General features: G+C 36.8%; 1 protein-coding gene across 6 annotated transcripts in view; it reads right to left on the reverse strand.

Annotated features, from left to right (window-relative positions):
- Akt3 (AKT serine/threonine kinase 3) overlaps positions 1 to 26,785 on the reverse strand; it is a 252,692-nt gene extending 225,907 nt beyond the window's left edge. For 2 of the 6 annotated variants that reach the window (XR_010043619.1, XR_010043618.1), the window contains exon 1: positions 13,219 to 13,380. Coding sequence is in view for 2 of the 6 variants with exons in the window: in XM_063237551.1 (XP_063093621.1) it covers positions 13,219 to 13,264 (46 nt within the window). In the remaining 4 variants the exon portion in view is untranslated. Of the gene's footprint in view, positions 1 to 13,218; positions 13,381 to 26,645 lie in introns of those variants that run through there. The other 4 variants (XM_063237551.1, XM_063237552.1, XM_063237554.1 and 1 more) reach the window with 4 other exon arrangements.
- Between the last annotated feature and the right edge of the window lie 360 nt (positions 26,786 to 27,145).

Genomic DNA, 27,145 nt, shown 5'->3' on the forward strand with positions numbered 1-27,145 from the left:
GTTTCACATAAAAATGAGGAAAATTTATTTTTAAAAACTTTTTCAAAACTCAAAAATGGAAAGTAAAATAACAATGCAATAAGGAAACATAAAAGACCAATGCTCAGTGACGGCAGTGGTGTATGAAAGCAAAAATTACATAACAGCACTAGGAATCCAAACTAGTAACATCTGCACAATCTGACCTGTAGAAATGATTTGCATAATCAACATATACAACAAGAACTCCTAAGGGTAACACTGGAAAAAGTGTTTGCAGTGCTCACTAGCACTGAGGACTTCAGTGCAGGGTGATGGACTGTGGGTCAGGATAACAGGGAATCCCATGGGGGTTTCACCTGCACTGACCACATGGGCAGCACTGCACTCACTTCCGTGTACCATGCTTTAAGAGAAACACTGATAAACACGTGTTTCCACAGCAGACACCAATACCCTGCAGAAGAAGGCTGGAAATCATGTCACACAATAAACTAAAAACTGAGAGCATTTTCCTTAAAAAGATTTAAGGAAAGCCATTATCACAATCTTACAATATCTGAAGGTCTAGCAAATAGAACAGAACTTGTTATATATACCTCCGAAAGACCAGTAATACTCAGAACTGCTAATTTTATAAAAAGATATGCTTTACACAGTGAGACTCTAGTCACCCACAATGTCTGAGAAGAAAGATACATCAGAAACACAGTAGGAAGATTCTTTACACGTTTCCAACGTTAGGTGTCACAGACTCAGAAATATTTTTTAGCTCTAAGACTAAAGCAAACATTAGCCATAAAGTATACATCAACCTTCCAGAACCATGAAAGCTCCATTTTCCCACACGTGTGTCTTACTTTGTAGCTTTGGATCCTTTCCTTCCATACTAATACATTCTGGGGCCATTCTGCCAGGCTGCCTTTGCCAGAAATAACTACTCAGTCAATTCTACCAATCCTTATTCTGTTGACTCCATTCTGAAACACACAAATCCTACAGAGAGACAGCACTGCCCTGACTAAACCCTATCCTGACTATTGGCTTTTATAACTATAATCTAGTCAGTGCTTCCTGCTTAACATCAGCAGTCCTAATTGCAGTTCTTTGCCCTGATAATCTGACATACTGCTGTCTGAACTCTTAGAACTATGATTTTCTTCTTCATTCACTGATCAAATACTGATTAAGTAACTATGTTCAAGGTACTAGTGGACCACTTCTGGGTAAGAAAAACAGCACATAGACACACAGTTCCTGGTATCAGCAAACTGACGGTGGAAAGAACACTCAATATAAAGCCCATGGGAGGCAAATACAAGAAATTGCTACAAGACTGTAGAAAACAGAAATCACTCTTAATTGTATAAGGTTGTGATCCGGGAAAATATTGAGGTGATATCAGAATATGGCCTTGAAGGACACAGGAAATTTTCATTGACAAATAGAGGGAATAAAAGATATAGTAAGCAAAATACCTATCATAAACTGAAACAATAGACACAGTGACAAGCACATAGTACATCAGAAGACAGAAATTACTGAATGCCAACAAAGGGAATTTCTTTATATCAAAGGATATAAAAACTATTATAGACAATTACTCGGAGATAATACAAGTTCAAGGGGCACATCGTCCCTGTACACCCTACTGAGATGCACAGCATGAAACAACATCATTCAAGGAGCATAAAGATTTTACAAAGCACTCCTTTTCTATTCTCACTGTATTTAAACTTTCCTGCCCAATAATTTGGAGATCCTCCTCCCACCAAGTACTAACTAAATATTTTTAAATTATTTCAAAACACTTCAATGTATTCTTGAGTACTAAAAAAGAAAAAAAAAATACTAAGATTAGCAATAAAGAACTCTCAGTGGTCCTCCTCTATCCCTGTCTCAAAAACTAAACCAGTTTTTTTAATTTGCAAAATGAATGCTGTTACTAGTCAACTTACAAAGTCTCCTCTGGAGGATTTAGCTCAGCGGCACAGCTGGGGATTTAGCTCAGCAGCATAAGTGCCTGTTTTGCAAGTGCACGGTTGTGAGTTCAATCCCCGGTACCAATAAAAAAAAAAAAAAAAAGTAAAAAGCAAAGTCTCCTCTAGCTAGAAATTCTATAAATGCACTTTTAAACAAATTTTTCTTCATAAATCTAAAAATTAATATTCCTATCCCTTATATACATTAGATAATACTGTGAATTACACATATTTTTTTTTTTTTTTGTCTTTTTCCTTTTTATCGGTACCAGGGATCGAACTCACGACTGCCTGCTTGCAAGGCAGGCACTTATGCCGCTGAGCTAAATCCCCAGCCCCTAATACTGTGAATTATAAAGCTTAAATTTTTTCATCTGTATTACATATAAAATACTTATCTCACAAGTTCCATTACTAGTTAATAGTAACTTTTATTAGACCGACTCACCTGCATTTATAGAATTTTTAATTCTGCATAAAACATAAAAAACAACTACTTGAGATGAGCATGAGGATGCACACTTGTAATCCCAGCACTTAGGAGACTGAAGCAGGAGTGCTGTGAGTCTGAGGCCAGCATATACTACTACCTAGCGAGATCCTGTCTTAAAAAACAAAAATGACAACTATTACTATTTGAATGCAATAGAAAGCAGCAAAAGAAACCACAAACTAGAAGTAAATTGGTTCTTGAGAGAGGAACGTTGTACTAAGTGAGTGGCTTTCTAGTTGAGAGATGAGGGTAGACAGCCAGGACTTAGAGAGCAGGCCACGTTCTATCTGAACATTAGATAATGAAGCTCAAAGCTGCCAAAACGGGTGCAAAGTGAGAGAATGTGCTACAAAAGAGACACAGAGAGATCCCTGAATGCTCCAATCGTGAATAATCCCTGAGTCTTGCATGTATATAAGAAAATTTCAGCAAACCTGAAACAGAAGGCAAACTTGGAGATAAGCAGAGTTGTAGCTGCTCTTTACAACAGAATAAAGTGAAGAATTTCAACAGAATCAAGGTAAGCACCAGTTAGATCAAAAATCAAGTCCTCAGGCGGAAAAAAAAAACCAGACCCAGAGTCTGTACAGTATTATCAGAATTAACTGTATACAGCTGGAAATTATCGTATTTATGATAAAAACAGTAAAATGTAATCACAAGCAAGAAACAAAGCAGTCAACACAAACCAACTCCAAGAAAATCCTGTCACTGGAATTAGGAGACATGACGTTACAGCAGTTATTACAAAAACAGTTCAGGATCTAAGAAAATACATTATCACAATAAATTAAGAGATTCAGATTCTCACCAGCTAATAGATAGCAGAGAAACAACCTATGAAGAGTAGGATGGAAAATTTCACAGTATGAATTAGCCAACTAAAAATGGCCAAATTTAACACACAAAATAAGTATATAACAAAACCAATAAAAAATATTAAAAAGATACTAAATCTTTGTAAGGCAAAAAATAGGAAAAAGGAACAAAGAATAACAGAAAACTCAATCATATCAATAATTACCTTACATATAAATGGTTCTAATTCCCAACTAAAAGGTAAAGACTAGCCAGGCACAATATGTAATCAAGAGACTAAAGCAGGAAAACCGCTGGTTCAAGGCCAACCTGAGTAGTTTAGTGAGTTAAGAGGCTAGCCTAGACCGCATAAATTGTCTCAAAAAATAATTACATAAAAATAATTTTAAAATGAAAATTTAAGAAGATGACTGTCAAATTAAATTTTAAAAAATATCAAGACCTATATCATCTCTACAAGAGAAGCAGTTTAAAACAAAATACTATTATATTAAATGTAAAGAGACACTTGAAAAGATGCAAGCTTTAGTCCTAAAAAATACAAGTGATTGTATTACTATCAAACACACTGAATTTCTAGAAGAGGATTACCAGAAATAAAGATCAAAGAAGGCAAATATCAAGAAGATATAACAATTATAAATGTAGATGCAGGGCTGGGGATTTAGCTCAATGATGTAAGCGTCTGCTTGGCAAGTGTTAGGTTGTGAGTTCAATCCCCGGTACCAAAAATAAATAAATAAAAATAAATGTAAATGCTTGTAGTAACGGAGCTCCCAAATACATAAAGAAAAAAGGTATAACTAAAGGGAAATGGACAGGCTCATAAGCACAGTTACAGATTTCAGCACCTTCTCACCAAGTGATAGAATTAGAGAAAAAAAATCAGTAAAGATACAGAAGATATGACTCACTACTAACCATCCAGACCAGGCTTTTATAAACACTACACCCACAACAGCAGAAAACTAAAACAGACCATATGGAGGGCTATTAAAAAAAAAAATGAAATGTTCAAATAACTGAAATCTGACAAATTGTAACCAAATATAGAATGTGAATTAATAATCTAACGTATCTATTAAACACCTAGTGCATACAAAGATTCTACCAGATTATACCACCTAATATAGAATATAAACCAATAACCCAAGATACTAGAAAACTGCTACATGATTTGAAATTTAATAACATTCTATATAGCCCATGATTCAAAGAAATCAAAAGGGAATAGAAAATATTTTGCACTAAATGATAATGAAACTACATAAAACTTATGGGATACAGTTAGGCAGTGAAGAGAAATCAGAAACTGTAAGAGTTTCTATTTGATTTTTTAAAAAGGCCTAAAATACACTGTAGTGTCTAAGAAGCCAGCAAAACACAAACAAAAGAATAAAGAACAAAAGCAATTATAAAGAAAAACAAAGCATGAAAAAAATTAACAAGAGCGGGGCTGGAAATTTAGCTCAGCCACATAAGTACCTGCCTTGCAAGCAGGCAGTCGTGAGTTCGATCCCTGGTACTGATAACAGAAAAAGACAAAAAGAAAAAAAAAATCATCAATATCAGCATTTAATAAGAGATATCATAGATACCATCAGCATTAAAATGATACAGGAATATTAGGAAAAAAATTTTTAAAGAACAACTTCATGCCCAATGCCTTGATAAACAACCATGAAACAGATAATACTTTAAAAAAACAACATTTTTCCAAACACAAGATGAAAAAGAAAATATAAATAACTCTATACCTAAAAAGAAATCAAATTTATTATCAAAAAATGGGCCACAAACCTCCAAATCACATGGCTTCACTAATACAATTTATCTATTCACCTTATGTACATTTCTTCAAAAATAAACAAAATACTTCTCAACCAATTTTTATGACTTTTTTTCTTTTGGGCACTACTTGGAATTGAACACAGGGTCCTCAAGCTGAATCTACAACCCCAGATCTTTTTTGAGATAGGGTTTTCATAAATTGCCCAGGCTGGGCTTGTACTGGAAATCCTCCGCCTCAGACTCCCTAGGAGAAGAGATCACAGGAATGCCCCACTACATCAGCCTCCCAATCTAGTTTAGGAAACCAGCACAACTGACCAAAATCTGAAATGAAAATTACTGATTAACATTCCAGTAAATGAAAAACAAACGAAGAACCTCAGCAAGCTATACATAAATCCAACGTAACAATATAATTTTAAAAACACGCCATGACCAAGAGGCATTTATTCTAGTAACGACTAATTTATCATTTCATCATATTAACAGAATAAAAGGGAAAAAAATCAAATAATGATTTCTATAAATACACTGAAATCTTTCTAAACTAAGTAAGCATTTATGATTATAAACTCTCAGCAAAGCAGAAAGAACTTTCTCAACCTGAAAAAGAGCAATAGTGGAAAGCCAACAGCTACTAGGATACTCAGCAGCAAAATAAATGTTTTCCCAATAAGACAAGAAATAATGTAAAAACATCCATAACTACCACATTTATGCCACCTTGAATTGGAGGGCTCACCCAATAGAATACAACCAGAATTAAAAATTAATGCATAAAGATTAAACAAGAAGAAACAGAACTGTAGCTCTTCACAGATGACTTTATCATCTATGCACACAGTAGCTTACGTTAAGTGTCTGAGTATGGTTCAATGGAAAGTGGTTCCAGGTTTGGCCCCCAACACTACAAATTAATCAATCAACTAATTAATTTAATTAAGCTACAAGTTACCAAGTCAACAGAAAAGATTCCAGCTGTTGATTGAGGACTAAATTTACATGTGTAAACAATAGCAACTTTATAATTCTATAAATAACTCTAGAACGTATACAAAGACTTCTCACTTGATAGTTCTCTTCACTGAGCTCTCAGTTAAATTTTTCAAATAAATACTAGGGAAATTATAAAAAACCAAATGCCATATTATTATAAATATGAAGTTGAGTCTCAGAATTTCAATGCCATTAGAAAATATATGTATAATTTTCCTATGTTTATTCTTCTTTTACAGCCTCAACAGTCAAAGTGAGCTTCTCCAATTTGCCACGTGGTTTACACAGTCACTGCCACAGTGCTCTACTGTCTATGGAAAAAGCCTGCTGCTAGGTAGTAAACAGGAAATCATAATGTCATTTTCTTTCTCCTTAGTCAGTTTATAATGTATTTCTAAAGTAACTTTGTGACTAAAACCTGAACACAAGTACAAACTGGGAAAAGTGAAATGCCTTTATCAGTCCCCCAAAATGTGTTTTGTTGTCCCTAACAACTTGTTAAGTTTTACTAGATCATAACAATCATACATTACAACATAACCCAGTTCATAATCTTTATGTGCTAAAGGTACATTTTGCACAGCAGAACTAAGCAATCTTGCTCAGAATTATCAAAGTCTACCTCATCTAAATAATATCAGAATATTATGACAAATTTCAATCAGTAGACAGTTTGTCGATGACCCTGAATTGGAAACTCTAAGAGACAGTTACTGAAAGCACAAATTTTGACTCTGCACACACACAGAACACAAAAGTATAATTTGTTTAATGTTAAACTAACACAAAGTGTAAGAGAATAACACAAACATATATCCAATCTTTTCCCTATAGTCTTAGCTACTAAGCAGACTAACACAGGAGCACCATTTGACCCCACATCCAGCCTGGACAACACAGCAATATCCTCTTTTTTTTTTTTTTGTCTTTTTCCTTTTTATCGGTACCGGGGATTGAACTCATGACTGCCTGCTTACAAGGCAGGCGCTTATGCCGCTGAGCTAAATCCCCAGCCCCCAGCAATATCCTCTTAAAAAAAAAAGTTTTTAACAATCTGTTGTTAAATTTATTCTAATTTCACATTTTGAACCACCTTTAAATTTGTTCCAATTTCAACCAAGTTACTATTAAATATTAATTTGTTACCAAGGAACTGATTTTTCATACTTATGTAAATCTGAGTGTCCACACAGATCCACTGTGACTTGGCTCGCAGGATAACATGTTAGGAAGATGGTGGAAATTTTGGAAATGGAAGGTTGGGTACATAGTGAGAGGTCCCTATCATTGGAAGCATGATCGTGAAAAGTAGTTCTCATAGAACCTGTTTAGTCCTTGCAAAAAGATTGTTATAAAAGGAGCAAGCCTGGTCCTCTCATCCTCTCTCTGCAGGTAACTGCAAATATGATGGCTTGTACTCCAACACTACTGTTAGCCATACACTGTATATGCCCTTGAACCTCTGAAACTGAGCTAACTAAACTTCTTCATTAAGTAGCTTGTGTCAGGTACTGTATTTCATTACTACATCAAATGCCTGGGTTTTTAAGAAGCAATATTATTAAGCAAATAAAATTTTGTAAACTATAAGTCTTTGATTAAAATTAAAATTTTAATTCCATAATTTAGACCTTTTAAACTTTTTTTTTTTTGTCTTTTTCGTTTTTATTGGTACCAGGGATCGAACTCACGACTGCTTGCTTGCAAGGCAGGCGCTTATGCCGCTGAGCTAAATCCCCAGCCCCTACCTTTTAAACTTTTTTAATGTTCTACTTTATTCTTGAATAGGAAATATTATACTACCTATATAACGCAACTAAGAAAACTAAACTTAAAACATTGTTTAGAGACTTAAAGTTACCTAGAACATATCTACAGGCTAGTCTTTGAACAAAAGTATTTAGTAAGCATTTGATACCTATGCAGATGCTCCCTGCATTTTTTTTGTAATTTTTTTTTTTTTTTTTTTTTTTTTTTTTTTTTTGGGTACCAGGGATCCAACTCATGACCCTGCGCTCGTCAGGTAAGTGCTTATGTTACACTACGCTAAATCCCCAGCCCAATGCTTCCTACATTAATGTGCTACCAATTTATAAGGTGACCTTCCAAGTCCAAGGAAGATCATGTACTCAATATTTTTTTTCTGTTTGCTACATGCCATTTTTATTGTCATTTCTAACACTAACAACGTTATCCCAAGTATACTCAATATTCTGCAACTGTTCTAGAAAATAAACAGAAACACATGATTTTGCTATTAATACATTAATAACAACCAAGGTTATTCAGCACTAGCATGTCATTAATGACTAAGGTTAAAAAGCATATAATCTGGTATTATTCTACATAATATCAACTATTTTTAAGTCTTTCATTTAAGGAAAGGTTTATAAGGAGAACAACTTAATCACATAAAAAGCACAAATAAAATCAGATTATCTGAAAAAGAACAAACTGATTAAAAACACAGACTTGAGGGGAAAAAATAAGAATTGTATTGTGACTTTTTTGCTTGTTTCTGGTGCTAGGGATTGAATCTAGAGCTTCAAGCATGCGAAACATGCTCTAACACTGAGCTACATACACCCTGACTTCTAAATAGTTCTTACTTTTTCTATTACTATCTTTTTTTTTTTTTTTTTTTTTTTTGTCTTTTTTCGTTTTTATCGGTACCAGGGATCGAACTCACGACTGCCTGCTTGCAAGGCAGGCACTTATGCCACTGAGCTAAATCCCCAGCCCCTCTATTACTATCTTGTACTGATACTGTCATTAATTTTAAAAGTCCCCTACACATATTTTCTTCTAGTGTTACAACCTCATTATGAGAAGGTTTTTATTTTCTAACAAGTACAGCAAAGGGCGGGTGATAACAATTGGCCCAAGGTAAATAGACAGTATATAGTACATTTCTTGGAAAAAGTTCTTTGCACCAAAATAATGCCAAACAATAAAACTAAAAATATAAAATATTAATAACTGAAATTTTCTGAAACGCTGAATTAAGAACAGAGGGGCTGGGGATTTAGCTCAGTGGCATAAGTGCCTACCTTGGAAGCAGGCAGTCCTGAGTTTGATCCCCGGTACTGATAAAAGGACAATAATAGAAAAAATGACAAAATTCATTTTTCCTAGGTTTCAGCTAATGCTTTCAAGAGTATAATTATTACCATCACAAATCCTAACTCAGTGAAATCCAGTGTGTCATAAATACAAGAGGAAATTATACAAATAAAGATTATACAAATAATTATACAAATTATACAAATAAACTACCAGTTAACCCAATCCTTCTCATAGTTATATAGGCAAACAGCAGACACCTAAAGAAAAAAAAACACCCCCCCAAAAAAACTCATAATAAAACTGAAATATATTCAAACAGAAAAAGAAAACTTCAAAAGAAAGTCTAATGAATATCCTAAGATTAAAAAGATTATAAAAGCAAGTGACTTGTCAACTAGGACAATTACTCAGAAAAACAAATAAAATTTTTTTAATGCTAGACTGAAAGAAAAAAGAAAAAATCAAGAAAATTAATCAGAATAAAAATTTCTCATTTTTTCTTAAAAAAAAAAAAAAAAAAAAAAGACATAGGGGCTGGGGATTTAGCTCAGTGGCATAAGCGTCTGCCTTGCAAGCAGGCAGTCGTGAGTTCAATCCCCGGTACCGATAAAAAGGAAAAAGACCAAACAAACAAACAAAAAAAGACATGGAAAATGAAAGAAAAATTGGGAAGCAGTAGGTTGATTTAGAAGCTACAGAAAATAATACACAGAATAAATGGGAAAAAAAAAAAGATTTCCCAAAACATACAACAGACCTAAGAATTCATGTTCAAAGGATCCACAAAACTTTTATAGAATGAATTGAAAAATTAAATTTCCTAATTGTGAGGATAAAGATATCAACCCAGAAAGCTTCCAGAGAACAAAAACAGGTTACCTACAAAAAATAGGCAATGGAATCCAACCTTCAAAACTAAAAAAAAAAAAAAAATTTTAAACCTGAACTCTACACCCAGCCAATGTAAGTACCAGGTGTGAAAATGAAAAAGAGATTTTCAAACATTATGCTGACAAGCACCTACACATACTCCTTCTGCAAAATCAGTTCAAAATATATTGTAGAAAACTATAAATCCACAACCAAAAGAAAGGAAGGAGGTCTAGGAAATCACAGAACTTCACAGAATACAATAAAATAATATGATGTTAGTTGAACATCAATATACACAAATGTCTGTTTACCTTACAATATCAACAAATGATAGGACTTAAAAGCTGGATAACTAAATTCTGAGATGATGATGGCACACAAGGTTTTACCAACAGGAAGGAAAATGTAGCAATTAGAAAGTTCAGGAAAAGCAGCCATGGTCCAAACCAGAAGCCAAACTAAAGTATGGCAAGATTTTGACTACAAGAAAATACATGAAATCCCTTTCCTCTCTAAGTAATCCATCATACCATAATTCTTCATATAATCATAATATTGTTTTCTGCTTTCCAAAATTAACAAGCTTAACTACAGACCCCCAAAGTATAAAATAAGTGTTGGGGAGAGAAGGTGAGGAGAAAAATGGTTAGGGATGCTAAATTTCTACAACTTCCAAAGCATTTAGAGCTAATATCTAAATATTCTCCTGTCCAACAGTTTGACTTGAACTATAAAGGCAACAAAAAAGAAAAAAGAAAAGTGGAATCACTATTACCAGACACAGTGTGGCCCACACCTGAGGAAACACTTAGGGAAGCTGAGGCAGGAGGATCACGAATTTGAGTCCTCCATGAGAACCTGTCTCAAATTATAAAAAACACTTGGGGTGGGCCTCACGCCAAGGTCTAGGTTCAATCCCCAGTACTGCCAAAAAAAGCAGTATTCAATTATTGATTATTTTTTACAATGGAGAAATACCAGATTACAGGAAAATGGCTAGCCACAAAGTTTAGTGTTTTATACATACAATTTGGATAATGATCAGAAGAATTAAAAACAGATAAAAGTCTAAAATGATTACTCTTAGGGAAGAAACGAGTTGGAACAGAGGAGGATAAGATTTTACCTTTCATTTTATACTACAGTACTATTCAAATTCCTACATCTATGACTATTACTTCTCAAATACACATAACACACACACAATCAAGATCTGCCTTCTCTGATTAGTACAGGAAAAACACTGAGAAATTCCTAATTCATAATTTTCTATACTCCATGTACAAAATACTAACCTTCTATAATGATATTTCAGATAAGAAGAAATTAAATAGACTCAAGAACCACCATAAGAGCTAGGGATTTAGCTCTGCTGTTCAAGCACTTGCTTGCAAAGCACAAGATTGGGAGTTAGATCCCCGTACCAAAAAGAATCGTCCTAAAGCCTTAATAAACATGTGGACATAGCAATATCTTACATTTATGTTAGGCTGTCAAAATATATCCTTATTTATTATCTCATTTAACCTTCATGACAATGTTATGAAATAAGATTTTAGAGATTACCAAAGTAAAACTTTAAAAGGTTTAAGTAATTGGACATCTCCCAAAATACAAAGTAGGAAAAGTAACATAAATATAATAGGCAAATTTAAAAATAAACAACAACAACAACAACAAAAACTTTCAGAAAAAAACTCCTCTGGAGTCTGAAAATGTTTCCAAATTTATGAGAATAAAATGAAACTAAACGTAACAAATGTCACCCACTTTGAAAACAGTTTGGCAGTTTTAATAAAGTTAAACACACACTCTCACCATATTACCTTGCAATCTCATTCCTAGGTTATAACCCAAGATAAATGGAAAAATGCCATACAAAGACATACAGTAAAACGTTCATAGCAGCTTTATTTATAACAGCTAAAACTAGAAACAGCCCAAATGTTCACCAGTTTTTACACAGATGAACAAATAGTAATATATTCAGATCTTGGAATACTACTTAACAATAAAAAAGAACAAACTAATAATATACACAAAATGGTATCTTAAAAGTATTGTGGTATGTGAAACACATCACACACAAAAGATGACAAACCGCACAATTCCATTTAAATGAAATTCTAGTACAGCAGAATTATAGTATCAGATAACACATTAGAGGATGCCAGGGTTGAAGGACAAGGACGGCACTACAAAAGGACACAAAGGAACTCTCTCTTGTGATGGAGATCTTATCACCACTGCAATTTGTTACAACACTGTAAACATTTGGCAAGATTTATCTTATAGTTGCTTTATTTTATTTTATCTTATAGTTGCTTTATTTTATTGTAATTATGTAAATTACAACTCAACAAGGCCAATTTAAAAGCACAATACACAATGACATTTCATTATTTACAACAGCTTTTCAGTGTAAATACAGATATCCTAATAACGTGAAGACCAACATTTAAGAGGTAACTTTTAACCAGGAAATAGATATACAGAAATTAAAGACTCCTAAAAATGGAAAGAGTCCAAATCCCATTCAACTTGGTGAAGTGGGTAAACAGTGATTGCCTAGTAGTCCAACTGTAGATTTCTAAAAAATACACTGATCACATAAGCCAGGAAACACATATGATAAGCTGAGCTTTACATTAAAAAGTTCTTAAATACAAAAAAAATAAATAACGCATATATCTAAAGTAAGAGTAAATAGAAATACTGCAAGTACATAATGAAAAGTAAAAACATAAAATTAAACAAACATACAAAAAATTCTTGTCCTCATGTGGCTTTTTTACTTTACTTATCTAACTTAGGCTACTTTTAGATCATGCATCCATGTGAGTGCAGCCCTCTGCCACTATCCAAATTGGTTTAATTAAATACTTTATATATTTACATGTCATTAAATGCATAAAAATAGACTCTAAGCATTAAATGATTCTGAAGATACCTCTGTGGATTGCAGAATTCATGGACACCACAGAAAAACACAACACACCAGAAAGTCAACTATGTCTTCACAACTCAATTATAAATTATCAAAATCAAGAATTTCAAAGAAATCTGTAATAAGAAACCCTACCATGCATGTAACAAATCATTTTTCTCTTAACAGACACAGCACGTTTCACAGCATCAGAAAAAGATCCGCTTCCAAGACACCACTCACTGTTTCACACCATCACAGCCATGCCATTTTCAGCTTTGGTGAACACTTACCCCTCTTCTGAACCCAGCCTTCTTTCACAATGGTAACATCGCTCATGATGGCTCCCCTCTGACCCCCAACTGGAGAAATGGTACTCTGTGGTATCAGCTTTAGGGTTTGGATTCTCTGCTGCTGCTGCCCTTCCCACTCTCTAGTGATGACTCAGCCTGGAAGGAAGTATTGAAGAAAGAATTTCTTTTTTTTTTTTCCATTCTTGCAACTTACATAGCAATAACAAACAACTAATTCTTTGTAAATGCCTTCAACTGGCCTGACTTCACAAAAAAGTCTAGCTCTTCAAACTGGAGAGCTTATTTATTAAACAGTTCCATAATGAACGGCATTTCCCTGGTCTTGTGACAGATTTCAAATGACAGTGAAACTTTTAAGCTAAGAGGCTGCAATAAATGTTTCAAGAAAACCACTGTCACACCTATGCAAATAATACAGAAAATTTGTATGGTTATATGTGCTTAAGAAGAAGAGAAAAAATGAAAGTTAAGTGGCTTAAATCTCTGTAATTTCAGAAACAGTTATGGCAAATTATGAATATTTTTAATTGTTATGCTTCATGTAAAACTCAATGTATCCAGAAACCAACATTTATTGTTCCAAGAAACAGTTCTTGTAGATTACAGTAAGTACCTAATATAACTTTTTTAAAATACAGTGCATGGAGAAAGTGAAACAAAAGGAATATGAAAGTAAAAAAAAAAACAAAACAAAACTTAGTAAATGTGTTAAGAACCATTCATTATCAGTACTTTCATCTATCATTCTCCAGTAATTTCCACAACAATCCCCTTAGGTTAGCATTAACCTCTACTGGACTTCACAGATGAGGAAACCAAAGCTTGAGAGATGAAGCTACCTGCCAGATTTCAACACAGGTAATGGGTAACAGTGCCCAGATCTGAGCCCAGGCTGTCTGACTGCATAATTAAATTCCAAACTGAACTAATTCCAAACTACACAGCCTTAGGATAAAAGGAAGCCAGAAAACAAACTCTACATATTTATGAAAGATGAGCCACAAATTTGGCACAACATTTTCAGAAAGACAAAGCAAACATGGTAGAGTTCAAAAAGTTTCAGGAAGACAAAGCAAAACACGTTCAATGTTTATAGTACTCAGAAAGATTTTTAAAAAGAAGAGATTGCTCAAAAATACAGTATCTCCTGAGACAAAAATTACAACTATGTCCCATGGGACTTCATAAACTATATCAGAGCACAAATAAAGTTCCCCAAAACATCTTTACATATATAGCAACAAGTTTCATTTCTACCATTCTTCATTAACCTAAAAAGGAAAATGTTAACACAAATTGGGTTAAAGCATTTTTACATTTCCAAAAACATGGTCCAGGCAATTGAATGTTATATAGTCCTCCTAGAAGGCATAAATTTCAGATAGTCAAAAAAATATATGGATAGACTATATAACCATACTATTCCATGAACTTCACATTCTGTGATAAATAGCACAGAGCAGTAAATTCAAGGTTAGAGTCCCTAGCTAGTACTGAACTAGATTACAGGTCTTTCTCCAATGCAAATTAAGTATGGAGCATAATCATTTTGCAAGCACCAGTGAAGACTAAACATTCACTAAACAGCCTGGTTAAATAGCTTGACAAAGGCTGTATGGCTAAATAGACTGTCCTTGCCTCATGTGCCGTGAGATCAAAGACAGTACCTACAGTAAGGCCTGGACCACTCAACAACAGAATAAGGGCTTGCTGCTGTAGAGTCAAAAAAGAATATTGGAATCTGGGTTTATTTCCCCAAAATACTGTATATTTGTCTGACAGAATACTAAATTAGAGAAATTCTAGGAAATAAAAATAAAATTATTTGGTCAAGTTTAGGAAAATTCTATAAGCCATGCCCCCTTGAAGCATCACTAACATATCACATGTTCTAAAATAAATATAAATTAATTTATTCCAGCAAAATCTAAACCAAATGCTGCCACAGGAAATGGTTATATAAGATCCACTCACCATTTTAAAACAGCTTTCCCACCCACCCAAACAAACAAACAAACAAAAAACTTTAGGACTAGTAAACTAAGTGTTAACTCACTATATAAAGAAGTATAAGTTAAGGCAGAAGTGCACAACAATGTCATTAGAAAAGTTGCATGGTAGTAGCCTTTCTCTTTTGGTATACCTGTAACAAAGGACCCCACATCCGGTAAGGCCATTCTTTTGTTTCTAACTATAGCCTGAGTAAAAGAGAATCTGTATCATATTATTCTTCCTGATGCAGGTGGGAAATCAGAAAATAATTAGCAATGACAAAAAATTCACAACCAATAACTCTGTATTTCTTATTAAAGTAATTTGCACTAAAATATCCTTGTATAAAACACTAGAAAAAAAAGTATTTTCCAAATTGATCCTATTTTTAAATGGATGGTTTATTATCAGAATCTTTGTAATCATGTCATCATCATGAAGTGACTTGCCCAAACTCACACAGCCACTGTATGACAGAAGCAAGTCCAGGCAACCAGACATACAGGGCTTTCTACTGGCACTGCCTCTTCAGTACAAAGCAATACTCTGAAACATGCACATCAGTCAGTTCCATTTTACTGTTGATAAACTGTGCACTCAATCAGTAAGACAAAATTTACAAACTTCACCAGTGAACTCAAGAATTATGGGGATGGTTTTATCTGCTTGCATCTTAAACTTTTTACCAAATTCTGTAACAATTTTCAGCTTTAAAAATTTCTCCTGCCCAAAATTCTTCAAACAGAATTTACAGGCTGTCATAGACATACTATTATGATCAACAGTCTAGAAATAAATGCTTTCTTATGCTTTTTTATATAAAAGCATGCTCTTTGATTTAATTTTCTGACAGTGGCATACTCTTGCAAAGAATCATCTACACTCTCCCACTCAGTCTTCCCTGTTCTAAACACACTTAGTCTGCAAGATGAGCTGGAATTCTGCCATCTGTTTCCTAGGGTAGAGCAAACTTCACCTCCTTCTACAGCCCTAATTTCTGCAGAAATGAGTTACAATGAGTTATATAACAGACAAAATTCAGTTTTTCATTTAAGCTTATTGCATTAAGTATTTTATTGAGTAATCTATTTTTTCCATTCTTAAACAGTTTCACATAAAATTGATGGCAGATTCCATTTAGAACGTATACAAACCAGTGTTTTTAAACATACCTTCAGGAATAAAGAATTTGATGACAATAACTGCATTTGAATACCATTTTGTAATATACAAAACATTTCACATCTTTAAATCTGTTCAATTACAATATAAATTACTAAAGCAATTTGACAGTGCCTGACACTTAAGATGTTCAACAAATACATAATAAATGAATGACTGGATAACTGAAGGAACAAAGATGTAGCTGTAGATAGCTAATAGTGAAAAATAGGTTACACATATGAATACTTTAAGTCAACAGAAGATGTTATTATGCCATCTTAAAAACAAAACTGAAGTTAAACATCACAGAAGTATGTATGTGTAAATAACATAAATACTGTTTACTATTTATCAAAGTATGCTTTCTGTAGACCTTACATTGTAAGGACTAGAGCACATTAAAACTATCTTTTTTTCTTGGCATTTTTTGACAAATTTTGTTGAGATCAGATCTCAACTCCAAACAAAATAAACAGCAATACTAACTAAAATTATTAACAATTTAAGATATTTATTTATAGCAACCAGCTATACAATTAAGCGACACTTAAACTTCTTCAAATGTCTTTTAGAACCATTCACTCAAAAAACAATACACATGTATTTATTCAGTCTCTTGGCCCTGCTTCCCGCAAACACACACACACACACACACATTCTGTGACAACAACTACACTAAGCTACAAGGAGACAAGAAAAACAAAGCTTTTTGTTTTGGTTTGGTTTTTGGTTTTTGGAAACAATGTCTCACCCTACAGTTCAGGCTGGCCTTGAACTCACTATGTAGTCCAAGGTAGCCTCAAACTCACAGGGATGCTCCTGTCTAGACCTCCTAAGTGTTGGGATTACAGACATGCACCACCACACGCAGCAAAAAAACATATATATTTTTTTGTAGGCAGCTGAGTTAGAAAATATTATAAGCAGTGAGACAGGACTAGGTCCTCAAAGGAGCCAGTGCATAGGCCCAGATACCTGGCAACTTTGGGGAAGACAGATACCTCTTGCTGTGGGCCAGCCTCAAGACAAAAGACCAAACAAATGCATCCATATCCTGAGGACTGATATTCTAAATAGTTCCCTATCACCCTGAGGAAGCCTTGGGTCACCATCTCATCCCCTTAGGGAAGAGCCACTGCTCCTTAAGAATGCCCACTTTCGACTTCCGGGAGAACATGGCGGACAGATAACAGCAACTACCGGAGGCTCTCTGAAAACTAGGCTCAGAAGCCAGGTATGGTGCGGACTAAAGAGACATAAGCAGGAGGAGTTATGCTCTGCTGACTCAGGAACGAACTCGGCTGAGAGAAACCAACTTGGAATGCAGTCCTGGTGCTAAAACAGGAACAGAAAAGCCTCGCTGCTGAGGCTGGACCCCACGCCATTTGGGTTTCCCGCCGCGCGGTGGCTGGCTGCCTCTACGTCGGCTCGGCAAGGAGAGAGACGCACGGAAACTCTGAGAACGGGAGTCTGTGAACGGAGTCGAAAACAGGACAGGCAGGGAGGCATGTTCTGACTTGTGGCGAGGTGAGTGACAGAAACTGACACTCCACCACAGTTTGACTCCAGCGGACTTTCTGGGCCCGGGCAGTCCTGCGGGAGCAGGGCGCGCTGGCGACTCCAGCCACACATTCCCCTGTCGGGCGGGATTGGTGAAAAGTGCCTGGCCTGCGTGACGCTGCCGGCGGACCCCGTAGGCTGGCCCAACCCAGATCCCAGAGCCTGACGGAGGCCGGGAGGGGCGGGCCCCCGCTTAGGCTGCCTGGTGTGCAGCAGTGAGTGGAAACACCTAACCGGCGCAATTCGATCAGGCTGTGGCTGACAGAGAGAGAAGCTAGGCCTCTCATATAAGCTTGCATATATAAGGAACAGAGAATATGGGAAGAGGCAGCAACAAGAAAGGCTCCTCGGCCCCCAATTCTGAGAAACAGGCAATAAAAGACACCGCACCATTACACATAAGGCGCCATATAGAGAGCCTCATAGACCAATTCAGCAATGAAGTTATCAACGACCTGAAGCTAGAAGTATGCAAAATAGTTAGAGAAATACTAAGCACCACCCAAGAAAAAACAGATGGTGGAATGGAAGAACAGAAAAAGAGGGGAGAAGTGTTTGATGGAGAAAACAGGGAAAGCATAGAATACATGAAGCAGGTTCAAAGGGACTACCAAGAAACTAAGAAGTCTATCGAAGACTGGCATAACAGCTTGAAAGAAACTAAGGACAGACTATCTGAACTGGAGGGCAGAATTGTAATATGGGAGAATGAAATGAAAAACTTCTTAAAAATAACAAAGAAACAAACAGCAATAATACAAAGACAAGAAGATGATAAGAGGAGCCATAACTTAAGGATTAAGAACATAAAAGAAGAAGTAGGGACACAAACAAATGAACTACAAAAGCTACTCACAGAAATAATCCAGGAGAATTTTCCTAATTTAGCAAAAGGTAAAGATACTCAGATGTATGAGGCATACAGGACCCCAGCCACCTACAACCCTAACAGAGCAACACCCAGGCATATAATAATAAAAATTCCAGAAATTCAATACAAGAACAGAATATTAAAAGCTGTCAGAGACAAGAAGCAGACCACTTACAAGGGAGCACCCATCAGAATTACAGCAGATTTCTCTGCACAAACCATCAAATCACGAAGAGCTTGGGGGGAAATAATTCAAGCTTTGAAAGATAATAATCTCCAGCCAAGATTGAGATATCCTGCACAACTGTACCTCGAAATTGATGGAAAAACAACGTGCTTCCAGGATAAAGAGGAACTATTTGCAACCACCAATTCAACTCTACAGAGAGTATTGCAGGATATTCTAAAAAAAGAAAAATACAAAGAATCCAGAAATAATGGAGGTCACAACGAATGGAGCAGAGAACAAAGTGAAGAAGACAAACTGACAGCTACTGACAGAATAAGAGCTCAACAGAAATGAGGCAGAGAAGATTGGATGATAGGAACAGCTATTTTGGAGAAAATGACATCTTAATAGGTAATACTGATTTAGTATCATCTTGTTTTGAAGTCTCATCTAGCTTTTGTCCTTCTGTCTCCAATGGTCCAAATAGGTTGTATCTTACTGGATTTTATTATGTATGATAGTATAAGCAAAAACCTTTTAAAGACAAGGAGATCATACAGAAACCATTGTTCATTTTCTGTTAGTCGATTCTAAATACTCTGTAATGCTGTCATTCTCTTGAATGGTTTTACATTGTTTTGATATACTTAATGCTACAGTATACGAAGTTGTACTCAAGGATTTCAAGGAAAGAGATAATATGGTAACTACTTTTAGGTCAGGATTATCTGGTGGTGAAACACTATTCTGCTTAAATGGTTATGTTTTGATCTGTGCTGTTTCGTTGTTATGCCCTCTTTTATCTCAATCTCCACTCCATTATTTACTTTTTTATTTTTATCCTTTTAATTAAAGGAAAAAAATAGCAGGATATATTATAGTAACCCACTTTGACTTTCCATTACCTCTATTTAAAGCCCTGTATTACTCTCACCATCTGGTTTTTAACTGATGTTCCCCCATTCTGTTTTGCTGGATAGTATCAGGTTCGAAAATTTAGGCATCAGCTGTGAAGATAATGAGATTCATTATAACGCCCATTCTCATTGACTTTTATCTATTTTTGAAGACCTACAATGTCTCCAATGTTTTGGTTTTGTCGGTTTTATTCTTTACAGTTTTGTTCAATTGTATTGTAACTAACAATATAGGCAATTCTATTAGAGATAGCGGGAGGCATTATGGTAACCATTGTTGATCACCTTGTATTATGTTTTCACATTATCTATTATGTCCACCCTTTTGACTTGACCGATTCTGTTCTGTTATGTCACATTTGGTTTTACTCTCTTCCAAAAAAGTAATAAGAACCATGGGAGCAATGAAACCCAAAATGTGTAATAGTCATTGTACAAAAGAGAGGAAAAGAAAGTGCTCTGTACTATATAACTGCATGTATATTTAAGTGTATAAGATAGAAAATGATATCACAGAGTTTTATTGGATCATTGAACAGAACTGTTTGCAGTATCATTGATGGAATGTCCACTTTACAAGCTTTAATTTTGTGACTTGAACAATTATTTCTAAGATGACAATATGTAATCCATTAACTAGTAATTTCCTACTGTTCATTTTTTTTCTGCAAATCTGTATAACTTGTACCCTTTCTCTGCTTTTTTTTCTTTTCTCCTTAAATAAAATTTAAAAAAAAAATTAAAAAAAAAAAAAAAAAAAAAAAAAAAAAAAAAAAGAATGCCCACTTTCTACTGGACTGACTTCCCCATTTTTATCCCTAATGTATTTAATTTTACCTGAACTATTAATCTTATTGGCTAACTGTAGCGATGTTCCCATCTTATGCCCATCTGCTTTGTGAGTTTCCAGTCTTCCCCCATCTTGAACCGGTCCCGCGCCATGATTTTGCTCTATAAAAGTTCCTAGAAAAGAGTCCTTGGCAACCTACTAGGGACCACTTCAGTCTCTCAGACGGAAGCTTTCTTTTTCTCAATAAATATATTCTACTCTTCACCTCTGTTGTTCCTAAAATTCATTCTTCAATTTTAGAGGACATAAACTCGTACCAGACATAGTAGGTCGGGAGTTTCATTCCCCTATATCATTTTTAAATCTCTTCCAAGCCTGTAATACAATGCTGCTAAAGTGTGTTCATTTATGACCTTGCCTGACTTAAAAATACTTTGTGCAGTATATAATGCACCCACAATTCTGAACATAAGAAAACTCTGGCCAATCAATAATGACACTATTTCCCTAGTTATCATAATAATAAGCTAATAATAAGTATATAATAATTGTATTATAATAAGCTACTGACAAGTAGCAAGATTATCTGTAACTGACAAGATATGAACTCTCAAGTAAATATAATTTAAATTTGTTACACCAAATTATCTTCCAAAAGTCCAAAAAGGCAACTGTTTTTAGAATAAATGAAAATATAATTAAAGTATCACAATGGAAGATTAAATGTAGGTTGACATAAAGGCACTTAGCAATTCTCATCATACAAGAATAAAATTCATCCGGGGATTTAGCTCAGTGGCGTGTAAGCACCTGCTTGATGAACACAAGGTCGTGAGTTCAGTCCCTGGTACCAAAAATAGTAAGAAGAAGAAGAAGAAAATTCATAGATTAGTAACTTCCTACATGTTGATTTATAAATTAAAAATCAGAATACAACTCAGTAACTTTCTCTAAATATTAAATCAGATTACTATTGTATAGAAGAATATAGTTGCTTTGCATCAAACTTTTTATATACTTTATATATGCTAACCAAACTGAGCTAGTAACATTAATGTTCAAATACAATGGAATGGGGCTGGGGATTTAGCTCAGTGGCATAAGCGCCTGCCTTGCAAGCAGGCAGTCGTGAGTTTGATCCCCGGTACCAATAAAAAGGAAAAAGACACACACACAAAAAAATACAATGGAATGTTATTACTCTGAATTACAAATCATGATCAAGGATATCTGCAATATAATGCTATGGGATTTTCTGAATTTGAAGAGGAGAAACGAATGTTTGCCATACACAGTGCCATCAAACTTTTGAAAGAATTCAAAGGAAAGAAAACATAACTGAAACAAAAAGAAAATTCAAGACAACTTGTACTTCAAATAATCTTGAAGTGCTCTTTCCCTTTCAAGAGTAGTTACCCTACTTAAAAGTACAGAATAAATCTTTAGCCTTCAGATAAAATATGACTTCTTTCAAACTTCCAATTCTTAAAAGCCAAAACCAACTTTATAAACCTTAAAATACATCTCAAAAGCAAAGCATTTTCTCCCTTTCCCATTCAGTGCATGTGAGTATCATTTCAATCAACATATCCATTCTTAAAAAGCTAATAAACAGCTTGCACTCTCGGATATATTTAATAATCTAACTTAAAGCAACTAGGAAAATGCTTATCAAATTCCTGTTTCACCTGAACAAGTTGTTGATAAATTATCCCTTCCATTTCTCTTGTATGGTGTTGATTTGTACCCACATGAAGTCACCTGTAACAGGGCATGTTGAGGATTACTACTAAAAGAACTTTGATTGTAGATGTATATTTGCAATATACATACAAAATCATTCTCCAATCGGCCTCGACAACCTCCTTAATAATAGGTAAAATGAAAAGTCTATACATACACATAAATACAATTGACCTATCATTCATTAAATGGAAGATTTAACTTGACAGATTTTACTGAGATTTAAGCTGAGAGCTAAGAGTAGGTCTGGAATCCTGCAAGAAACTTTCACAAGAGTACACGAGAAACAGCACTGGAAGACCAAGAAACTTGTCCCACTATGCTCTACCAAGAGTGATGCTGCTGTACAAGGTACAATACCTTGAACTCTCTTGTGTATCACCTTCCTTGAAGTGTAGCACCAGGGGAACTATAGCTTTATAGCTCTTTCACAGCTAATATTTATGACTCAAGTTTAAATCTATTGAGTATCTACTTCATACACAGATGGCATCACAGGTGACAGTATCATCATTAAACAGCTACTGTCCTTAAAAGTTTAATATATATCAAGCAGTGATTCAACTCAGACAAAGTATGGGCTAAACTCTGCTATTGGCAAAACACTTTCTTGCCCCTCATCAAACAGGCTTACTTTCTTAACATAAGAAATGAGAAAAATTCTTATCGGAACACCTTGTGCTTTCTCCTAGTAAGTCTTTTCATTTTCCCCAGAATATTAGCAAAATATACTAACTTAGAAGTGTGAAATATCTGCAACAGCTAACACATAAGTACAAAACTGAAAAAGAAATAGACCTGAAAAATACATCTGTAAGTCAAGAAGCATATATTAACTTTGTTCACTACTATTTGAAGATTATATGGCAGAAGTAAATACGCATCTTAGCTAATGAAAGATTATGAAGATACAATAAAATGTATGAGCAGCTGAATCCCTTTAATTTGGCATCTGAAGCAACTGAAATGAAAAAATGTTAACATCTGGGCATGGTACAGCATAATTAAAATCCCTATTAGGTGGCTGAGGCAGGAAGATCACATCTTTGAACCCCAACCTGGACAACTTAATGAAACTTCACTCAAAAATAGAAAAAACTACGGATGTAGTTCAATAGCCAAGTGCCCCTGGACTCAACCCTCCAATGCCCCTAAAGCAACTTGATTCTGCAGACTTCCCTGTACTACAGTATCCAAATTTGGTGCTGTGACTTTGACATTTCAAGACTAGACACAAGAGAAAACACTAAAAGATAAATGCTTTAGAATTAGAAAAGTTGAGAAGGGAAATTTTTATGCCTCATGTGAAAATCACTTTCAAAAGGCTGTTGTGAAAATTAAATACACATAAAGCACATGTAACAGTGTATGGCATTATATAAGTGCTCAGCAGATCTAGCCTAGCCTTAACTGGAAATTGAAGAGAAGCCCCTCATATGTGAAACACCATAATCAAGTATCTGTTAAGTTGTGTGAAACCAGGATTTAGAACTCTGATGCACAAGCTGAAAATTGGAGCTAAGAAACAATTGTAAATTATTTAAACATCTTAACTCCACTCTTCCAAAAAAGTTATGTGCATTATTAACTTACATTAACTTAAAAGTACAAGTCAAACTACAAAACAAAATAAAAAGCATTTCCTGTTCTTGGATTTTAACTTTAAAATGGTTTTAAATTTCACTTTTTAATGATTCGAAGTTAATCACAAATATAAAAACAGGATCCTACCAAATTGTGGTAAATAGCCAATTAACTGTTAACACTGTCATAGCATTCCAAGGACAAAATCTTTATCTAAACAGTACAACAGCAAAGCAAAGTGTAGCCAGTCATCTTTTCACAAAAATGCAAAGTAAAAGTAAACTTCCACAAAAGCAATTTATAAAACAGGTTCCCCTTTTTAAAGAAGCCCAAATAGTTGGAAATTTCCATGTTTAAATCAAAAGCTTGAGTTTTAAAAATCCTAACTTCCTACTTTGCACAGGACTCTACACTAAGTATATCTGTCCCTTAAGTTTCACCAATATCTTAAATTTGCAGATTCGGAAACCTATACTTTCTAATGATATCATCATCTCCTGAATGCAATGTAAATACGTTTATAACCAAACTAGCCCCTACACACAGTTCACTGTAGTACTTGCTAAATAAACATTATCTCTGACATACCCAATTTAAAACTAAGAATCAGTGGCAAGATTACTAACTAAAAATTGACTTTCGGGATGGAAAAAAATTCACTAACATTATTGAAAGGCTAAGCATAGGAGACAAAATGAATTTGAATTACCGTTTCATAAAACATTTTGACTAGTTTCAAATTCTGTATGAAAATATACTGCAAATCTAGTACAAATATACATACAATTGAAAACTAAAATCCTACCTACTACTTTCATCTAAAATCCAATGCTGTCTCATTCATATGGTGTGTGCTCTCCTTTACTTTAAAATTAGAAGCTCAAACCAGATATTTTTGGGGTCAACCCCAGTAAGAAAAAAAGGGATATCCTCAAATATAATAAAACATGTTTACCTACTTAAGAAGAAAGTCTTTGTAAATCTTACATATAACTGTGTATCCAGCCATATATCTTGGATAATTTAAGGAAAAGATACTTTAATAAAAATATTTTCCTGTTTTGGGCAACCACCTCCTGGAATATTTCCACTCATTATACATATTCTGCAAAGGACACTCAAATCCTTAAGACTAATCTTCCTTTCCTAAACTGTCTTTATTGGATTGTCTACCTTTGGCCTTTCTAAATTTTTAAGTGACTACACAAACTAACATGACTGAGTTACCACAATCAAGATGCAATGGTTGTCTAGCGATAGTACTAAAATGATATGTGCCGTTTTACCAAATATGCAGTACTTGTCTAAACTGATGCTTTGACACATATTCTATTTCTTTGGCCTCTAGATGAACTAAATACAGTCCAAAGTGTGAACGTTTCTTTAGTACTAGAAATATTGATCCATAGATTTCCTTGTTGAATTTTTACTTGACAACTGTCAACTGATAACCATTGTGCATTCAACCAATACTACCCTGGCGAAATGAGTTTTATTTTCATGAAATTATTTTGATAGCGAAATATGAGCATTCTAGCTTTGACTTATGGGTAAAATTTCCTCTGCTTTCACAAGACAAACAGTAAATGCCGATCCTAAAAAACCTGGCCCCAAAGAGATTCGTTATCTCTAGCCCAACTCTAGATTCCCGGGAAAAGGGATGATCTCCGCCTGGACGTCGGGGTTATCTTATCCACCAGCCAAAACTGCAACTTTGGGCTCCGAAGAGCCCCATTAGCATCATGGCTGATGCAGACCGCTGCGCAGGAGGAGGTGGACGAGGAAGAGGCTGGTTTGTTTACTTGCAGCCCGAGCCGCCGCCACCGCCACCGCCAGCAGCGACAGCATCCGCGGATCAGCCAAACCCAGCATCTTCCGCACATTTCTATTCTTAGCACACAACTCCCAAGCGGATCAAAACCCCACTACTATTAAAAACACAGACAAGCTCGTTACCCACCTCCCACACGCACACCCCCCGCCCCGCTGCGTTGTCTCCTTCCGAGTGCGGCGGCGGCGGCGGCGGCGGCGGGGCGGGGTGCGGAGGAAGGAGACCCCGGGAACGCCGGTGCATCCTCGCCGCACCCCACCCGGCACACGCAGACAGCCTAGCAGCGCCCAGCGCGCGGCAGGCGGCCCCTCCCCCCACAAACACCGACCCCGGCGCCACACGCGTTATGTAACCTCGCCCCCACCCCAGGCCACGCGCCCCGGAAGGACCGGGGACCCGGAGCGCGGGGCGCCCAGAGCCAGGAGGCGCCGGGCCGGGGCAACCCAGACGCCCGCGGTACCGCTAGGCCGGGGACACCCCTCCCCCGGCCCCCCGCGCGCCACCGCCCCCCAGCTTCCCCCGGAAAGTGAGGAGCAGCCGGGGTTCTCCGCGCCGCGCCGGGCATCCCCCGGCCTCCCCACCCACACCCACACCCACACCCGAAACCTCCGGAGACCCAGCCCCCGCCCACACCCCCGGCGCGCTGACAACCCGGACGCCCCCGCCTCGCCCCACCCGCGGCCGCCCCCAGACCGAGGGAGGCCGGGAGGGGCCCGGGGCCGGGCCGGGGCCGAGGGGAACGGAGCTAGCGAGGAGGGACGGGAGTGGGGGGCGGTGGCTGTTACCTGCAAAGGCGGCGGCGGCCCCGCAGCTGCTCGGGCGGTGGCGGAGGATGGAGCTGGGGGGGCGGGGGGAGGAGAGGGGGCGACTCGGGGGTCCCCCCTCCCTCCTCCTCCCCTCCTGTCCTCCCCCCACCCCGCAGAGCCTCTGGCCCCCTGCAGCCCGGTGCGGCCGGCGGGAGGGGAAGCGAAGGGCTGCCGGGGAGGGAGGGAGCCGGCCGGGCCGGGCCGCGGAGCCGAAGCGGGAGGCGGCGGCGGCGGCGGGAGGAAGGAGGCGGAGGGCGGGCGGCGGCGGGGGGAGGCGGAGGAGGAGGCGGAGACTCTACATGGGAATCGGATATCGGCTACAAATTCAATTCATCACCAGAAAACACCGCTCGGGCGGGGGCCGGGGCGCGCCTGCGGGGCGGGCGGGGGTTCGGGGCCCGGGGCGCGCCCGGCGGGGGCGGGGGTCTGCGGCCTGGCCGGCGGCCGCGCCCGCCTGACCCGAGGGACCCCGCGGCCGC

Source organism: Cavia porcellus, unplaced genomic scaffold, assembly GCF_034190915.1.
Source record: "Cavia porcellus strain 051 isolate PalLab524CR breed Dunkin Hartley unplaced genomic scaffold, mCavPor4.1 scaffold_26, whole genome shotgun sequence".
NCBI lineage: Eukaryota > Metazoa > Chordata > Mammalia > Rodentia > Caviidae > Cavia > Cavia porcellus.